The 20,176-nt window shown below is 31.2% G+C and overlaps 1 protein-coding gene, 2 long non-coding RNA genes and 5 other non-coding genes across 11 annotated transcripts; 1 reads left to right on the forward strand and 7 right to left on the reverse strand.

The window, feature by feature from the left end:
• The first annotated feature begins 6,567 nt into the window (after window positions 1-6,567).
• LOC108480642 (uncharacterized) lies at window positions 6,568-9,858 on the forward strand. Of its 4 annotated transcripts, none has more exons than XM_017783695.2 (3): window positions 6,568-6,758; window positions 7,277-9,152; window positions 9,241-9,858. In XM_017783695.2, exons 2-3 carry the CDS (start codon window positions 7,293-7,295, stop codon window positions 9,568-9,570), a joined length of 2,190 nt encoding a protein of 729 aa, XP_017639184.1. In that variant the 5' UTR covers window positions 6,568-6,758; window positions 7,277-7,292; the 3' UTR covers window positions 9,571-9,858. The 4 variants fall into 4 exon arrangements, with proteins under 4 accessions (XP_017639184.1, XP_052882254.1, XP_052882257.1 ...); XM_053026294.1 differs by having other exon boundaries at window positions 6,568-6,753; XM_053026297.1 differs by having other exon boundaries at window positions 6,568-6,748.
• Window positions 9,859-10,932: 1,074 nt separating this feature from the next.
• LOC108482838 (uncharacterized) lies at window positions 10,933-12,000 on the reverse strand. Its single transcript, XR_001870962.2, has 3 exons — window positions 11,883-12,000; window positions 11,659-11,753; window positions 10,933-11,208 (listed from the first exon to the last, which is right to left on the reverse strand). It is a non-coding gene; the product is annotated as an uncharacterized LOC108482838 (long non-coding RNA).
• Window positions 12,001-12,437: 437 nt separating this feature from the next.
• On the reverse strand, window positions 12,438-12,511 carry TRNAV-CAC (transfer RNA valine (anticodon CAC)). Its single transcript has one exon. It is a non-coding gene; the product is annotated as a tRNA-Val (tRNA).
• Window positions 12,512-12,877: 366 nt separating this feature from the next.
• TRNAD-GUC (transfer RNA aspartic acid (anticodon GUC)) lies at window positions 12,878-12,949 on the reverse strand. The gene has a single exon. It is a non-coding gene; the product is annotated as a tRNA-Asp (tRNA).
• A 2,431-nt stretch (window positions 12,950-15,380) lies between these two features.
• LOC108482749 (uncharacterized) lies at window positions 15,381-16,197 on the reverse strand. The gene is made up of 2 exons (XR_001870929.2): window positions 16,059-16,197; window positions 15,381-15,658 (listed from the first exon to the last, which is right to left on the reverse strand). It is a non-coding gene; the product is annotated as an uncharacterized LOC108482749 (long non-coding RNA).
• Window positions 16,198-16,496: 299 nt separating this feature from the next.
• TRNAD-GUC (transfer RNA aspartic acid (anticodon GUC)) lies at window positions 16,497-16,568 on the reverse strand. The gene has a single exon. It is a non-coding gene; the product is annotated as a tRNA-Asp (tRNA).
• A 984-nt stretch (window positions 16,569-17,552) lies between these two features.
• TRNAV-CAC (transfer RNA valine (anticodon CAC)) lies at window positions 17,553-17,626 on the reverse strand. The gene has a single exon. It is a non-coding gene; the product is annotated as a tRNA-Val (tRNA).
• A 2,252-nt stretch (window positions 17,627-19,878) lies between these two features.
• TRNAD-GUC (transfer RNA aspartic acid (anticodon GUC)) lies at window positions 19,879-19,950 on the reverse strand. The gene has a single exon. It is a non-coding gene; the product is annotated as a tRNA-Asp (tRNA).
• Window positions 19,951-20,176: the final 226 nt, after the last annotated feature.

Below are 20,176 nucleotides of genomic sequence, written 5' to 3' on the forward strand. Positions count from 1 at the left end.
AAACTTTGTCAAGATTCAACCTTAAACCCTCTCAAATCTACAACCTTACTGACTTTCTGCATTATCCATGATGTGAACAACCTTCATCGTAGCCATTCTTCACACCCCTTACAATATGAACTACCCCCATTGTACCAACGAACATCTTACATAACTTTAGTGTTATAATAATTGACGTATCCGTGAAAATCTAATAAAAAGCTATGTCTCTACTCTTGAAGGCTACAATCAAGTAGTTTAAGTTTCATTCGATATAAAATAACATAGCTTGTACTAGTGCATATCAACCTGTATAGTTTGATATAAAATTTTTAAAAGTTTAAATTAAAAAGGAATTACAAAAACACCCTAAATATATATATAAATTAAATAATATCCACGTGAATAAATAAACTACCACCCAAGCTCACTAGTTTTCACAATCATATATATATATATGTATAATTATTAAGGTCATACCTTTTTATGATCCAAATTCCAAATAACTCGAATCAATCTTTAGAAATTGTCAAATATATTATTTTAATCTTATTAAGAAGTTGCAACAAATTTTTGAAGTGACGTGAATAGACATTTGCAATTGTTGAATTATTGAATTGTTGAATTGTTAAAGGAGGAAAATTACACAATTTTAAGAAATTGAGTTTAGTTAAACAAGTGGGCTTAAACCGAAACAAAGCTTTGAAATTAAGTGATATGTCAAATAGGAAGCTTAAAGGAACGAGGAGCAACTAGGGGAAGAAGAAGCAGATACATCTCGAAATTAGAGGCAATCTTTGAGCTGACAGTATAGCTTCGATACAGTGGGAGCACTTTATTTGCCGTTTCACTTAGTGGCAAAAAGACGAAGTCAAGGCGTCGCAATTATTGTTACCGGAAACACCTAAAGAAGTATTGTCTATTCACTTTCATCATTATACCTTTCTAAATGTCTGTAAAGAGAAATCTTTAGTGGGAATAGAGGAATATTGAAACTTGTCACTCGTGCAGCTTAACTCATGGAAGAGGAAGTCACGGCAGAATGCCTATATCATAACTTATAACTATTCCATCAATGATTATCTCAGCCTAAACGACACCATTGAGGAATTTATGACTTGTGAGAAAAGGGGTAATTATAAGACAACACAAGAGTAACTATACTTGAAATTGACTCAGGTGAGCAGTTAGAGTTAGAGACTACTTAGTGGCGCAAGACAATTTTCTCTAAGAAATTTGGAAAAAATAGCCCCGTAATTTGGAGAGGAGGGATGCCTTCTCACAAAGAAAATTGTAGATTTTGTAGGAAAAATAGATAGATCTAGTGCTTTAAGTGTAGTATTTTCATCTATTTATACTTGTAATTTTGTCGAACAGATTGGTTATTAAAATAATTTATTGATTACATTAATATATTTTGTATAATGTTCTCATGTGCTTTTTGCATGCAAAATAAAATAAAAATAAATATTGGCTCACTGATTGTTTAATGTTTAAACTAATACTAAACGATATTACGTAGTCAGACCATAATACGAAAATACAATTTGTATTAGTAATGCAAACCTAAACATGTCTTTAGTCTAATCGAAAATGAGCAAATCGATTGAAAGACTAATATATCGTCTATCAAGTCCAAATGGGATATGCTTTGTCTTGAACATCGGCCCAGATGACTCCCAAAAGATAAAGATATAAATGTGACTAACTAGACTGATAGTACATTGGACTGGATCAAAAAAGAATAGATCCTAAATCTGTTTATGGATTTATTCACTTGTGACGTTTAAAGTGTGACATACATTAATCTTCAGTGGATGACAGATTATATATGCGTGGCTCGTATATTTTAATGTAAGTAAAAACTTGAGTTCAAATAGATAAGGAATTAAAAGCTGGTGTGTCAGATATACGACTTCTGCAGTATGTAACGTCATTCACAACAGTGAAATTCATAACCTGAGGTATGGGTAAATGATATCTTCTCATTCACATTACATGGTTGATGAAAAGTAAATGTGGTAATGAGTCGTTCGTCTTTGTGATTAATGACTTGATTACTATTTGATAGTAATTGACTTTTCATGAAAAAATATGTAATGATTGCTACGACATCATATTGGAAGAACGGATTTATCCTAAAAAGATTAAGGATATTTTATAAGAGTAACACACTTATGATAAAGTCATTGGATAAGCATTGATCGAGTTGCTTTTGTAATTATATGTCATTAGGGAGAGCTCAGTAACGATACTATAGTGGACTGACTTCATGACTAAATGAGTTTATAATTCATAGGTGAAAAGCTGAAACTTAATTATCGCATATGTCCAATCAATATCTTCACTAGCTCATTGAAACCATAAATAAATTGTATGTTGAATCAAATGAGCATAAATGAATAAAAATGGTAAGAATAGAGAAATAGGAAACATTTGAAAATGAATGTGATTTCTCCAAAATGAAAATGAAAAATGATTTGAAAATGAATTTATTATTTTCAAATTAAATTAAGTTCAAAAATAGAAATAAAATATTTGGTCATAGTGAATCTATTTAATGTAGAAATATTAAATATTTTCTCATAAATTCTTTTACGATAAAGTTGTCATAATTTTAACGGAATTAGAATTGGGTGGAGAAAATTATTTAATTTATCAACAATAATTATTTTGGGAAATAAGAAAATAAATATCGAGTTGGATCGAATTATAAAGTATTAGGTTAAAAATCAAAGAAATACTTGTAATTGGACTCGATATGGGAGAGACCCAAAAGCCTCTCATGTTTAATGCTAGGGATGAGGAGCCCTAGTTTATTTAATTAGGGTTGTTGCCCTACCTAATTCTAATTAAACAAGGATTTCACATCTTCTCCGTATAAATCGATGGCAACTTTGAGATATTGTTATTCTACTGAAAATAGTGATAGTTTATTCTTTAAGTATAAATTCTATTTTTTGGAACAACAATTCTACTGGTTTTATTAAGAGAAAATTTTGCTTCCCATCGGAAGTAAAGTAAACAATTTTTGGTTCTGTGTTTGATTCGAATTAGTTTGAGCCTACACTCGAAGCAGTTTGTAGTACGAGAATAACAGAGATGGTCATTCGGTTAAAAGTAAGAACAACAAAGATCCGTAAAGCCGAAAACACTCGTGTAACTTCAATAAACAATTTATTGCTATAAATATAATAAATCAACTTGGTATTCGAATTTTTAATTTTTTGCTGTGCAAAAAACACGTTTTCAAATCAATTTTTTTCATCAAAAACACTATACTCTTTATAAAGAGTAGTGAAAAAGAGATCGAGACAAAAGATATCTTAAAATTCTCATAATATCAATGTAAAAGAATAGATAATTTCGAAATACAAGCACACAATAACCAAGAACAAAAAATTGAGAGAAAAGAAAATGATTAAAGTCCCCTTAAGATCAATCACTCGATGAAGATGGACCATCAACTCCTCCATACGAACAAAGGCAACGCATGCTCAAGTTCTCTTCAAGATGAGTCACTCAATGGAGTTGGTCCATCAGCTTCTCCACGTGGACAAAAGTCCATTTGGACCCATTTTCAGTCATGATTTTGTCGCATTATCCATTTTCACCGAATTCTTCTTCACAAAGTAGGGTAACATAATGGAGTGGGGGTTGGCGTCTAAGCAAACACCATGCTTAGTTATGGTGGTTGCCTAATTGCCGTTGTTAATGCTACACTTTATATAGCTAGAGTTATAGCTGATCTTCCCATTCTTTTCCTTTTTTTACCTATTAAAAGTCATAACTTTATAGAGCCTTGCAGGCAGCCTATCCCATGCAAAACCTTGATCCATCTCCATCCCCATCTCTATTATCACCCATCATTACTCTCAAGTCTCAAGGCATAACTTTTATACATTCCATGAACAAAAAGAAATCATTTTGAGATATAAATTATCCTTATAAAAATTAAATTTTATTTTAATTTTTACAATTTAAAATTACTTATAGTTTATGTTCAACCTTTAAATAAAAAGATAGCGTGTTTCAACACGTTCAAACTCATATCTTTCAACATTGACAATAATATCAATATCAATCGAACTAAAACTCAATCGACTTTTTTAAAATATAATTTATCTTATTGATTTCCAAGCTTAGAAAAAGGAAAATAAAATGGGATAAAGCAAAGAAATTGGAGTAAAGAAATAGAAGATTCTCCCGTGGGTTTGGTGTGAAATGTGATTGACCGCCCCACCCCCCACTTCTTTTGCTTCCTCCCGCCTAAACAAAATCACATGCATTTTATATAATAATATTATATTCTTATATACTTTTACCATTTTCTCCTTGACCACCAATCATATTAATCATATAATTCCAAAAAAAGTTTATTATTAACTCGATTTATATCGATAATTTTTATTAACGTAAGAGGACGTGAATTTAAGTGTGTTGAAGTGTGTTATCTTCTTATTTAAAGGTTCGAAAAATATTATAAGTACTTCTAAATATAGATAAAAAAGAGAGCAGATTATAAAAAATATATATAATAAAATTAATGTTAAAAATTTAAAATAAAAAATTTAAATTTATGTTGGGATTTTAAAATTTTGTGTTTTGTTTAATCAAGATCAAAATTAAAAAAGCATTCAATTGGGTCTACCTTACATAAAAAAATGTTTTACCATTTAAAACCCATAAATTGATTGTTGTTACCTTCCCAAAAACCAATTTTTTTTTCTTGAATTCTCTATTACAATTAAGTCACTTGAATGTTCAATCCTAACACTGATTTGGTTTTAGTACATATTTTAGGACCGAATTGAATGATGCAAAGGAAAGGTCTAACACTAAATTCGATTGTTGAACTCACTTTAAGTTGTTCACAACGAAAAGTAGGTCTAAATTTTATTGAACTATGGCTATGATTTGTGTGAATCTATAAATATCAATTAAAAATATATTTAATGTATTAACAAGCATTAGGCGTAATAATAAAATATATTACACTTTTAATAAGAAAATGTATATTCAAATTGTCAATAATTAAATAAATTATTAAAATTTATAAAAATAAAAATTATTAAAACTCTCCGTTTTAGTCCGATTCAACTAATTTTAAGCGAGATCAAGACCTTTATGTAATTGATGTAATTCATCTTTTCTTTTCAAAAAAAAAATCTATTTGATTACCTTTATTTTAAGTTACTATTTTGATAATTTTTTTAATTAAATTATAATATGAGAAATTATTTTATGGACCATTCCCAACATATTATCCATGATCCCTTCTAATTATTTAAGAACATTTCAATAATTTTTTTCTTGTCATTGAAATATAATTTTAGTATTTTTTTTACCCTAAACCCCAACCTTAAACTTTGAATTTGAATCCTGAACCTTAAACTTCGAACACTAAATTTAAGCCCGAACTCAAACCTCGAACCCTGAACCTTGAACCTTGAACCTAGGGTTCAAGTTCGAGTTTGGGGTTCGAATTTAGGGCACAATGTTAAAAAAATTACCAAAATTATGTATTAATAACATGTAAAAAATTACTAAAATGTCATTAAATAATTAGAAAATAACCATAAATGATATGGTGGGAAAGACCCGTAAAATAATTTCTCTCTAATATTCTACATTAATTTATATGAGTTTTTAGAGAAGTTATAATTTTTCAAAATTTACTCTTCAAAACCTTTTTTTTCCATAATTTAACCTATCTCCCTCTTCATTCAAATATACCAAAAAAGAAAATATCTAATAATGCCAATGACTAATTTTTCTGGCTTTTATTATTTAGCACTGTATCAACTTATTTCTTAATCTAAACATAGTTTAGGGCAAATTTGTCAACAAAATTGGTCCACACTCCATAGCATTTATGATTGGGGAGGGGGTTTATTGTAATTCCAATGAGACAGATCCGCAATTTACAACATCATTAATGTCCTAAATTAAATGATTATTTTATGTATTTATTATAATTATTTTGGAAATAGTTAAATTAATTATGGGAATCCAGTTTTTTAATACAATGTACACTTCCCAAAGCCATTAAGATAATGGTACTGTGCCAGTGATACAGACACCCCCTTAACCTCTTTTCTCTTAAAGAATATTTTTTATTAATAACTTATGTGAAAACCCAAAAGCACCCATTACAAAGAAATTAAATTAGCATTGTTTATTGGTATTTTTGTCTTTCCCCATACGGGTGCCCCCATTAACACCCTTTGGCTGGAAAAATTTAGCAAAATCGTAATACGGGGGTAAAATTATATTTCGGGTTCCCTTTAAATTCAAAATTGAGCAATTTGGTCTCTTTAAAAAAACAAAGCAATTTAATATATGTCAATTATACATAATTTCGATCGATATGATAAAAAAAGTAAAATTTTAATATTTATATATTTTGTTTAAATTTTAATATTTATATATTTTGTTAAGTTTTTGTTCACTTTTGAAAATAAGAAAGATTAAATTGTCTCGATTTTGCTAAAATGGATCAAATTGCTTAATATAAAAAATTAAGAGGGACCAAGGAAGTGTTTTTACCTAATATAGGCAACAAGCATATGATGATGAATTGGAACAAGATTGCTTTATTACAAGACATAAACAGAAGCTGAGCAGCTCATTGTCTCTCATGAGAGATCATGTGAGAGAGAAAGAAAAAAAAAACACTCAAATATACTTAACTCTCACTCTTTTTTGTTGAAAACACAATCTATAGCACACACAGTCAAGGAAAAGGGGCAAAGGAGCAAAGGCAAAGGCAAGGCAAGGCATGCTTTTTATGTCTTTATCATACTTTTGTTTTCTAGTTACTGTTCCAGTTCTTGTTATGTTTTGCTTTTTACATTGTACTTTTGTTTTTGTTGGCTGCTTCTTTTACAATTCTAAGTACTCTTTCATGTCTGGTTTCTTCTTTAAAGAAAGGATTTTTGGTGTTCTTACTCTTGTAGATTTTTTCATGAGTGAAACTTTGAGTTGAAAAATGGGTATTTTGATTTTGCTTGTATCTGCTTAGTTTTGGGGTTTTCTTTTAATTCACTTCTCTAAGATCTATAATGGTGGGTATCCCCATTTTCTGTCTTTCACCTTGCCCCCTTTTTGTTAGCTTGAAATGCAAGTGAAAAATAAAGTTTCTATTTTTATTTTTAATAAAGTTCAAATCTTTTACCAAATGAATGTTATTTCTAATGTTAAGATCAATTTAATTTGTGGATTGTTGAAGATGATGGCCTTTTTCTTTTTTAGCTCGAATTTTTGTTTATATGACTTGCATTGCATTTTCTTGCAGGACTCTAAATGAATCAATGGGATTAGAGATGGATACATTAGATCTGAGTCCCAACACTGTTCTTCCACCTCCTCGACAATGTTCGAACATCGAGAAGCGATATCCGAAAGCAAAACCGGGTCGTAAAGATGAGATATTGAAGGTAAAGGAAGGGTTTACCGAAATCAGCTTTCGCCGTTACCGTAGTGCTTCTTGTAAGAACATGCAATGTAGATCTATTGGGGCGGAAAGTAATGCTGAGTTAAAGCGTGGATCTATATATCAAAGCTCTAAAGAGGTAAGTAAAATGAAAAAGACAGGTACCGTCGAGGGCCGGAGGAAAATTGAATTGTCGCGTAGTAGTGATACGTCTTATTCGTTTAGGTTTGTCGATTCTCTATGTAATTCAGAAGATGAAAGGAACTCACTGATGTCTGTTGGCTCAAACTTGAAATCAGGTTCGGTTAACAAACCTTATGTCGAGCCATGTTCATCGAGTGGCTTTATTGAAATCTGCTTAAGTTCGGATAATAAAAATTTAGATAAGAGAGGGAAACAGTTGGTGGAAAGTGTCAGGATAGGTAACAAGAAGGATGTAAGTTTCGAATGTGAACCGGTTGTTCGTCCTTTAGATGATGGGAATGATCTTCTTGAAGAAGACACGGTTTGGAAACTGCATAAGTCGATATCTGCTAAGGTGGAAGCATCTTATTCGCCATCATCATCGGAAAGTGACCGGTTTTCCTGGACCAGCTCAAGGCCTAGATTTAGTCCTATTAAAAAGATGTTTGATCCGTTCATGAAATCGAAGTCACTGCGAAGTCCGTTGGGTTATGCAGCAGAAGCCGGGATGGAAAATGCTAGGAGAAATAAGACATTCCGGAAATCTTTGTTACATGACTTCTCTCATTCACCTCGGAATTCTGAACCGGATTCCTTGTTCACTACGAAAGATAGCGTTCAATCACCAACGGCAAGTTCACCAGTTCACCTACATGGTTGTCTTAAGTTGGGAGTGAAACATGGGATGCCAACTTTCGAGTTCTCAATGAATCAACCGGAAGATGTTGTTTTTCTGGCCAAACAATGGAAACAAGATAATGCTTTCAATTGGGTATATACATTTCACTCAGTCGGCAATAGAAAGAAGAGCAATGCGAGTATATGGGGATTGAGTGATAGTAGCAAAGATTCTTCGATTGTTGCGCAGATGCAAGTCTCGTGCTGTTTGTGCTCAGAAATTAAAGATAATGGGGTTCTTGAAAACTCCATGGTTACAGAATTTGTTTTGTATGACATTGCCAATGCGAGACAGCGTGTTTCCATCCAAGAATCCCCTGATGTTCGTAAAACCCGGGTCTGTCCTAGTCCAGGCTCAGATGTGGGTTGTTATGAATCAGATGATGGCTCTAATGCAGTGAAGCTTAAAGATCATTTAAATGTTGCTTCAGACAGCGATGAGGTTGAATCCGTAAATGGATCAACTCCATTGTTACCTGTGAATTTGCACCCGAGCCTTGAAACTGCCGCCGTAGTCATTCAAGTTCCATTTAAGAAGAGAGAGAGCTTGAAATACAGACGAGGCAATAAAATAGGCTATACGAGGCATTTAAACCTACTCAATCTCTCTATGGTCGAAGAATGCAAAAGCAACGTACAAGATAGCAAGATCCAAGAAAAGGTGAAGGTGGTTATTCCGACCGGAAACCATGGATATCCTAGTACCGAGACTTCAGGTCCTTCATCGTTACTCGATAGGTGGAGGAATGGAGGAGGCTGCGATTGCGGTGGCTGGGACATGGCTTGTCCCCTTGTAGTTTTCGGCAACCCGAGTATAAATTGTTCCGAAGATCAACTGTTAGTGGACAGTGAGCAGCCTTTTGAACTTTTTCTTCAGGTAAGGTTTTAGTTTTACTCCGAAGCAACTTTTCAATTCTGCAGGGTTAATTAATGTTACCCGTTACTAAATTTTGATTATCATGTAGGGTGCCAAAGAGAATACACCGGCATTGACCATGACAGCCATCGAAGGAAGGTATGCGGTTGATTTCCATGCAAAGTTGTCCGCATTACAAGCGTTTTCCATTTGTGTCGCCATATTGCACGGTAGTGAAACCCCCACGGCTACCAGTGAACCACAAACCAATCATTTGCCCGAATGCAATTCACTGAAATCATTTCTCGAGGATGAAGTGAAATTCTTAGTTGAAGCGGTCACGGAAGAGGAGAAGAAGAAAAAAGCCGGCAAAAGAGCGGTACCAATCCCACCATCCTACGTGATTAACCCTCCCTTCTCTCCAATCGCTCGTGTTTAGACATCGAAAAGCAAGGGGTTACTGTATAGGGGGATATCATACATCTTACTCGGTAAATCGGAATGCACATTCGATAATCCGAGTTCCTCGAGGACACAAATTTCTTCATTGCACTATTGGTTCATTCTTGAGTTCCATAATTAGAGAATTAGAATAGGGAAAAAAAAAACACCATACTGTTCATATTGTAACTTTGATAGCAAGGCAAAAATAGAAATAGTGATGTAGCTGTTGAGACTGTGGAGCTATGAGGGGCAGTAAATCATAGAAATTTTTTACCTGAAAAAATGTTTTTACTATGTCTGGGTTGGAACATGGAACCAAAGTAGATTTGAAGGTAAAAAAAAAAACATTGTTCATATTAACAATAATAACCTAAATTGCCCATTTTTGTCCTCATATTCTATCAAAATTTTCACCAACTACCATCTTTGTCTTATCCCCTTTTTAACTATTTACCACTTCAATAATTCAGCAATAAATGCTGTTTTTTCAGTGAAAAACCGAGTGACCCTGCAAATCTTGTCTGAAGACTATATCATGATGTACTTATGTATCAATGTCAGAGTTCCATGATAATGTTGTAAATGCAGGGGATTCCATGTTACATATTGACTTCTTAATTTCTTATTCCTCCCAAAATCTCGGATTTAGTCCCTATGATTTCATCAATTTTAGTTTCAGTATTTTTCGAATTGGTCAACTTTAGTCTATTTACTCATTAAATTTTAAAATTTCAGTACTTACTTAAATAGTGGTAGCTAAATCCGTTTGGTTAAATTTAAATACTAGTACTGTACTATGCATATAATTGTAAATTTGGTCAATATTTTCCAATTAGATCATTTTAAGTTTTTATACTTTTGAATTTTGAAATTCTAGTCTTGACACAAATGACAACCATTACCGTTTGCGCATACGATAAGGTATTGAAATAACAAGCTAATAAGGTATTGAACATACGATAATATGCTTGACACATCAAATTTTGAAAATAATAGAACTTAAATGAATATAACAATTATCGTTCGGTAAGAATTGAAACCTTATAGATTAATTTTATCATTTATTAATTTATAATTTCATCATTTTTAAAAAATTAATTTTTTTTCATTTTTGAGAGGATCAATTTGCAATTTTATCATATATCAATTTATAATTTTATTATTTTAGGGGCCAAGTCCCTGCCTCCCCATAAATTCCCCCTTATATTAGTTATCCTTGAAACACGGAATAAGGCTAATCATTTCCAATGACATATCTTAATCTCTTTGATTTCATATTTCAATATCCTAATTTTGCTGCTTTAATAAAATTACAAAAATACATAAAAAAAAATGGTCAAATTATAAGGAAGAAGAATATAATAATAGATGCTTATTTCATTAAAAACGTACAAGAACACTACATCTTTAGTCAGCAAATTCCAAAGTTAATAATAAAATAGGATGTGGATGTAATAGAGTAAACTTTATAGGTCCTCAACAGCAATTAGGATTGCTGCCGGAACAAGCATAATAGCCAGCAGGAGTACAAACATTAAAGTTAGTAACACACTGCCTCACACAATCCGCATCGGTTTCGCATTTCAGTTGCTTTTGCGCTTCGATCATCGTTGGCACACCGAGAACAACATACCTTCAAACAACATCAAAACTTTAGTAAATGTTTCTATTTCAAACAAACTCTCAGAATATATCGATAGACTTATCAAAATTTTATTTTTGGAGGAGAAATTATAATTTTATCATGTATTAACTTATAAAATTTAATTTTGGGAGGGAGGCAAGGACAAACCTGACCATAAAAAGAGCCAAGTTGAGACAATGCAAAATTTTAGGCCTAAGCTCGACTCAAAAAAGGACTTAATTTTACCCAAATCTAGTATAGATTAAAAATTCTACTCAAAACTTGACTCATATTTTTTTTTGGATGAACCTTCAGACTTAGATAGTTAATCTAACCCATAATCTAAGTCTAGACAAAATCCCTAACTACAACCCTCCCTTCATCCCAATATACATGTTGATGTGACTTGATTCTAACGAAAGTCCTACAAATTCATAAGTCAAAGGGTTCATGAATTACCGTTGTTCTTTCTTCCATCGTGATTTTATCTTCAATCTTTGTCCAACACTGGCAAGCTCACAAAGAGTGAATGCTTCAAAATCGGCCTTGCATGACTATCGTGCAAAAAAAAAAAAAAAATTTAATATGAGATAATACCGAATCTATTAATATACCACTCGATCTGTAAATCTGTAAACCTCTTGCAAACTCGAAACACATTGGTTGCTTATAAAAAGACTTACCAGATGAGAGCAAAAGAGTGAAGAAAGCAACTAGTTTCAAAGAAGCCTCCATGGTGGTGGTGTTTCTTTTTATACAAATTCAGCAGCTTTTCTTTGGGTAAATGAGTGTTTTGTGTGTGTGTGTGTGAGTACTCTACTGCTATAAATAATGTCACTAGGTTGGTTCCATGTTAATTTTATAAAAAAGGAAAACAAATATAAGTTTGGGAAATTTAGGAACTTCCTTACATTATTAGCTTGACTTCACGATTAATTTTTTTAAATAAATGAAATGAGTAATTATTAGGTCATAAATATATTAAAAAAATCTTAATTTGCAAAATTTAATTCTTTTTAATCTTAAGTTCACCGATCCAAATATGGTTTCAGTTCGGGTTATATTAGTCTCGTTACTGTTAGAGCTTTATCTAAAAAATTCTTTTTTCCTCTCCTATTTAAACTGGACTTTACTCTAAAACTAGTTGTCCAAAAAAAAAAAATTCAGATATTTAAAAAATTAAAAAGAAAATCAAATTTGTAAGAAAATTTAGGCCGAAGAGGAAAAGGTTTAAAAATTGTCTGAGCCCGGGTTCGAACCGGGGACCTCTAGTGTGTGAGACTAGCGTGATAACCAACTACACCACCCAGACATTGACGACAACCCACTAGTTTTAACATATTACAGCTAAGATAAAAAGCTATTAATGTAGGGATATTGATAAATTTAGCCCTCACGTATACAATTTTGGTAAATTTAGCTATTACAGTATTATTCTTTTTTAAGGGCAAACTACACCCCAGATTGCTAAACTGTTAGTAAATTTATGTTTTTGTCGCTAAATTTTAAAAAGTTACAAAATAATCATTGAACTATTTGAAAGTACAGGGAGTAATAATGGCCGAATTAAAGTGTAGGGATTAAATCCACAATTTTCGTGAGGTAGAGGGAGTACTAGCAGAATTTAACCACTGAAGGATGATGGTGAAAACTGAAAGTACAGGAATTGCCAAAAATTCGCCGTTGCCGGGGATCGAACCCGGGTCACCCGCGTGACAGGCGGGAATACTCACCACTATACTACAACGACTTCGTTGACTAAATTAATTTAGTAATATATAAAAGTACGATAACCTAATCTCTCAATAATTTATTCTGCTTTTCCCCACTATTTAGTATTTTTATGTTAAATAAAGTATTAAATTTATTATTAAATTATCTGTTTCCTAATAATAAATATTATTAAAAATGTTAAAATTAATAAACTTTATATTGTATTTTAGAAGTGTAATTTGAAATTATCACATTTCTATTAAAGTATTTAATAAATCAAATTGAAATCATTGTAACTTGAGAAGGAACATGTGAATGTAATAAAATAATCAAACACTCGAGGATGTTTACGCATTTTTTTTAATGAAGTTGGTGTGGCATCCAGCTGGCAGCCAAATACATTTCATGTTAACATTAGACTATTTATATGCTATCCCAACTAATAATTTAATAATTAAAAAATAAAATTATAAAATAATTATAAAATTTCATAAAAATTCAAAAATATTAACATAAAGTATATGTTGATTGCCATGTAGAATGCTATTTTTAAAATTTTAATATTTTAGTTAGTATTTTTATTAAAAATATTAATTCGACCCTTTTTCAAAACGTTGATAGATAAATTTGATTTTTTAAAAAAAGTTACGGGCCAAATTTTTTTTTAAACTAAAATTATTAAAGATGAACTTGACCCAATTTTTGCTTACGTAGTTGGGACTAAAATCAAACAGTTATAATAGTTGTCGTCTAAGGTTCCGTTTATTTCACTGAAAATGATTTTTGAAAAATGACTTACTTTTTAAAACAGCTAATATTTTTTATGTTTGGATGAATGTATGTAAAAATTTTCAAGAAATATTTTCATTGTTTGGTAAATTTCTGAAAAATTTCATAAAAGTTATTTTTAATGAATCAAACATACATTTGTGATTTATGATAAGTAGTGAATTGATTATGATGTGATGTTAAGGTGAAATTATAGTAAATAATGAATCTTAATGATGTTAAGGCTTAAATTGTAAACTTTGTGAAATTTATAATTGAAATAAGAGAAGCAATATGCATGAAATTTTGTTATGTGAAATAAGATATTATAATGAATTGTCGATTAAAGTGCTTATATGGTGAGAAATAAATTACATCATAATAGGGACTAAAATGAAAAATGTACAAAAGTTTAAGTGTGAAACAATTTAATATGTGAGTAAGGAAATTATGATAAAAATTTAATGAATATATTATGAGATGATAAAATATGTAAAAAATATTGTAAAAGTGAAATTGTGGAAAAATGCGTAAAAACTTTTACGTTAAAACAAACGGAGCCTTAGCTAAAATTATCATTATCGTCAAAGATTGAATCCTAATTACCTACATGATAGACAAGAATACACATCACTATACTACAAGATTTCATTGTCAAATTCACTAATTTAATTTTATAGTACTCATTGGATTGTCCAGGGAGCGAAGCTGAAGAGCTTTGGGTATAAACCTCGCCCACTAGTTACTAAAAGTAGTGCGGTCCCTCAACAAATGGCATATGGTTTCAGCATTATTTCTACAAAAAGGGCAATGATCTTGAACATTCAAGCCTCTTTGGTTTAGAAAAGTTTGCAGTAGGAAGGATTTTGAGAACACATTTCTAAAGGAAGTACTTGAGTTTAGGGGGAAGCTGACTTCCACAGGGAAACCCAATGTTTCTCATAAGTAAAAGGTTGCATCGATCTTAACACTATGAGAGGCCACTTCATAAGTAGAAGGTTGCAAGGGAAAAAAGAATTTGTAACCAGTTATCAACTCAAACTTTGATTAAGTAAGTCAAAATGTCTAAATTTTTATCTTTCGGCTTTTAGAAAATTGCTTTTCAACGAAGTTACCTATTTGTCCCTCATTAAATCTTCTACTTTATAACATCATGTTTAAAATTGATATTTTATATTGTTAAAAGTACTTTCTGACAATAATGGTAAACACTATCAAACTTTTCAAAAACTTTTTTTCATAGCACTTCTTAACCTCGATGGTAAACTAGCACAAACACTATAACACCGCAAGATACAAAAGTTAAGAGACTATTAAGGCATCTTGACATTTCTTTATCTGATCATACAAGAGCTTCAGAGTTATCCCTACAAATACCTTTATAGTAAAAGAGGCTTTGTAACATTAAGATGCCTTCCCAAATTAGTTGAATGTCTTAGTTCAAGAACATATCTCAAAGATTCTACCCACGAAATTGTCTTTGGTCCAAATGAGCGTTGATGTTATATTCACTCGACTAATTCATAAAAAAACAAATTAAGCTATCAAAAGCTTACGAAGATATTAAGATATTTACATAATTGAGTTTGGCAATCTACGTTTGCGAGTCTTCAACCAATCCTTAAATTGTTACAACTTCACTCTCGTACATTCACAATAATATCATGATTAATTATTTTGAAACTTGAAAAACAAGAATATATTCGTAAATACTTATTTTACTGAAAACGTCGAACAAGAAGGCATTTTTTGCCCACAAATTCCATACATATTAATAATATTGGATGTAGATGAAATAGGGTAAAAATTATAGGCCCTTAACAACACTCAGGATTGCTGCCGGCACATGCACAATAACCAGCAGGGGTACAAACATGTAAGTCAGTAGCACACTGCCTCACACAATCCTCATCGGTTTTGCATTTCAGCTTTTTTTGTTGAGCCTCGATCATCGTTGGTACATCTGAGAACAGCATACCTTCAAACCACATCACTTTAGTAAATGTATCTATCAAGAGTCTTATAAGTTCACAAAATGAAGCTACACAGACAAATTTATTTTGTCTTCCATTAGAGTTTTTATTTCCCATCTTTTTTCAATATTGATAAGCTCACAAAATGGGAATTCCTCAAAATTGATCTCGCAATACTTTCAATAGAGATGGAAACAAAACTTTAATAGGAGAAAATACCAAATTTATTAATATACATCAACAATTTATTGGGGCAGTCTCAAGGGGGCTGGCAGAGCCAGGGCCCTTAAAATGAAAAATATCATATTAGTCCTTTTATATTTTATAAAATTATAAATGAGTAAATGGTCAAATTACACTTTGATCTTATATATGTTTGTATTGATTGCTTATAGAAAGACTTACCAGATGACAGCAAAAGAGTGAAGAAAACAACTAATTTCAATGAAGCCTCCATGGGAATTTTTTTTTTTCCTTTTTAATTTCAATGGCTTTTCTTTGAGTAAATGAGTGTTGTGTGTGTGTGTTAGTGACAGTACTCTTTTGCTATAAATATTGTTGGTAGCTTGGCTCCATATGTAAATATTTACAGAAAAGGAAAACAAATATAAGTTTAGAAATTTTTATTGCTGTTTTGGAAAATTTACAAACTTTCCAAACTCATTCCTCAATTTTCCATAATCATTTCAAGTGTAGTTTCCGCAAAGTACAGGGAGTAATAATGGCCGAATTAAAGTGTAGGGATTAAATCCACAATTTTCGTGAAGTACAGGGAGTACTAGCAGAATTTAACCACTGAAGTATGATGGTGAAAACCGAAAATATAGAAAATTGCAAAAAGTACGCCGTTGCCGGGGATCGAACCCGGGTCACCCGCGTGACAGGCGGGAATACTCACCACTATACTACAACGACTTCGTTGGCTAAATTAATTTAAGAACATATAAAACTACAGAAACCTAAATCTCTTAATAATTTATTCTGTTTTTTCCCCACTATTTAGTATTTTTTGTGTTAAATAAACTATTAAATTATGTGTTTGTTAATAATAAATATTATTGAAAATGTTAAAATTAATATATGGAAATTTTTATTGCTGGTTTAGGAAATTTGGGAACTTTCCAATAGTATTCCTCAAATTTCCATAATCCCTTGGATTGTAGGATTTTTTCTATAATTATGCAGATTTTCTTTTACTCTGTTTCCCTACATTATTAGGTTGACTTCACAATTATGAAATGAATAATTATTAGCTCATAAATATACTAAAAATCTTAATATGCAAATCCTAATTTTTTTAGTCTTAAGTATTCACTACCCCATATGTGGCCTACGTTTGAGTCATGCTAATTCTATTACTGTTAGGGCTTCACCCTCTTATTGTAATTCACCAAAAAACAAAAGTTTTTCTCCCATATTTAAACAAGACTTCTACTCTAAAATTAGTTATTCTCTTCTGCTTCTCCTTCTATTTTCCTCTCTTCTCCATTTCTTTTAATGTAGTTTTTTATATTTTATATTTGTTAAAACTAGTCTCTATACTTTTATCTTTTAAACAATTTAATTTTTTTAAATGAGGCGAGCTTATGGACTAATTTTAACAAATGAAAAACATAGAAAAACTATGTTAAAAGAAATGACGAAGAAGGAAAATAGATAGAAAAGCAAAAGATAATGGAAAATAAAGGTAGAAAAAAAAGAAAGTTAAAAGAACATAAAAGTAAAAATTAAACAACTCAAAATGAAAAAAAATAGGAATCAATTGTAGAATTTAAACCTAATATAAATTACTAAAAGTAAACTGAAACAAATAAAAATGATTATTTTACTAATTTATCCTTGAAAATTTAAGAAAGAAGAGGAAAAAGTTCATTAGTTATTTAAGAAAATTAAAGAAATTGTCTAAGCCCGGGTTCGAACCGGGGACCTCTAGTGTGTGAGACTAGCGTGATAACCAACTACACCACCCATACATTGATGTTATAAGCCCTCACTTTTACCATTTTATAGTATTACATAAAAAGCTATTAATGTAGGGATATTGATGAATTTAGCCCTCATGTATCCCCTTTCAGTCAATTTAGGTATTATAGTATTATTATTCTTTTTTGAGCTAAATTTGACTGATTAACCTTTCAAAAAGTGTCCAATTGCTTTTCTTTAATGGACCTCATGTATACACTTTCAATCAATTTAGCTATTATAGAATTATTCTTTTTTGAGTTAAATTTGACTATTAACCTTTCAAAAAGTATCAAATTATTTTTCTTTAATGGAAATACTAACTAAAACATTAGTAATTTTAAGAGTAAACTACACCCAAGATTGCTAAACTATTAATAAATTTATGTTTTAGTAACTAAACTTTAAAAAGTTACAAAATAGTCACTGAACTATTTCAAAGTTTTTATTTAAGCCACAAGGTTGTTAAGTTTGTTTTTTTTTTCAAGTTTTGCAAGCGAGTTTCAAGTGATAATTTGACAATCGATACGATGGATCAGTACCCATCAACGAATAAAGAATATACCTTAGATCCAAGTCAATTTGATGGCTAGTGCTGGAGATCAGGAAAAAAAAAAGTTGTTTGAATTTTAGTTTGCAGATTTGTATCGTCCAAAGTTATTTCACAAGAAAAACTTAAATGTAGAAGAGAAGGAGAAAAAGAGCTTTTGATTTGTCTAGGTAATGCGAACAGATAAAGCCATGGAGCATCAATTTAACTACCCAATAACTTAAATGAAAACTTTTGAATAGTTCAATGATTATTTGTAACATTTTGAAGTTGTGTTACCAAAACGTTAATTTACTAATAGTTTTGTGACCCTAGGTGTAGTTTATCCATTTTTTTAATGAAGTTGGTGTGGCATCACGTGGGCAACATAAATACACTTCATATTAATAGAAGATTATTTATCTTTTATGCTACAACTTCTAATAATTTATATAAAAAAATTCAAAAATATTAACACGAAGTTCATGTTAATCGCCATGCAGAATGTTATTTTAAAATTTTAATATTTTAATTAGTATTTTCATTAAAAGATTGATGATAAATTTAATTTTTTAAATATTGTAGACTAAATTTAATTTATTTTTTTAAAATAAAATTTAAATTAATAAAATATAAACATGCCTAATTAAAATGAAAAATCTCTAAACAATAACATGGTGTCAATCATAATTCTTGCGATTCAAATGCCAAATGCTTTATGAAATACTTTTTCCATAAAAAGAAGAAATAAATTTTCATATCAAATTAATTCAATATTATTGTCCAAATTATTAAAGGTGGGCTTGACCCAATTTTTGCTTATGTTGTTGGGACTAAAATCCAACAGTTATAATGGTAGTTATCTTACCTAAAATTATCACTATGGTTAAAAATTGAATCTTTATTATCTACGTGACAAATAAAAATACTCATTACTATACTATAAAATTTTATTGTCAAATTTACTAATTTAATTTTATAGTACTTATTATAGGAACTTAGATAAATAAAACAAACAAATTCTTATAATATTGATCTTAAAATATGAGGATATTTAGTCTTAGTTAAAATACACGACAAAATAGTCTTAGTGGACTCACCATACATGACAACAAGATTATCCCTACAAAAACTATCTGAGGATACATTATTATTGAAATTAACTTCATAAATTTGCCGGAGCATCAACACTCTAATTTGAAATAATAATTCGAAACATCCTGTAGTCATCAACCAATCGTAACAAGAAAAGTGTTAAGATACAATAGTGTTTGGAATAAGGCTAATAATTGAAGTTGCATCAACTTCAATTTCAAGATGGGTGATGTTCGAATTAACCGCATGTTTGAGGCCGTCTCTAAGTGCGCAAAGCTCCGCTTCAACACTGTTGGCTTTAGGGAAATGGCGAGAACATCTTTTAACTCAATTACCCTTGTGGTCCCTAATAATAGCACCCACGCCCGCTTTCCCCGGGTTTGCCATGGAACAGGTACAATGGAAGGTGGGTAGCGGACTTTGATTTCCGGGGAAAGGGCAAAGGACGCACGGGCCCCTGCAAGAGCCCTACAAGTCACTGTTCCTTGTTGTATGGGGCTGTTAAAAACAAGGCAGTTACAAAGGGGCCAAAGCTCCCATAAAGCGAAAGCGAAAGTGATGTTCCAAGGTATCTTAGGAGATGACAGAGCGGGTATAAACCTCGCCCACTAGTGTTACTATGGGAAATTGCAAAAAATACGCCGTTGCCGGGGATCGAACCCGGGTCACCCGCGTGACAGGCGGGAATACTCACCACTATACTACAACGACTTCACTAATTTACTTTTATTAATTATCATATAATCTCAACCGCTCCTTGGATATTGTTGTGCCCTCTCGCACTTTCACAATGAATACTCTCACCCAAATAAGTATTTCCAATTTAATACATAGCAGTTGCACTCAAATAAGTTCTTCACAATGATCCAAATTGCACACTCTCTAATCTTTATATTCCAAGGTCCATTGAAGCTTTTACGATATCACTTTAATTTAG

Source organism: Gossypium arboreum, chromosome 1 (assembly GCF_025698485.1).
Source record: "Gossypium arboreum isolate Shixiya-1 chromosome 1, ASM2569848v2, whole genome shotgun sequence".
Classification (NCBI taxonomy): Eukaryota; Viridiplantae; Streptophyta; class Magnoliopsida; order Malvales; family Malvaceae; genus Gossypium; species Gossypium arboreum.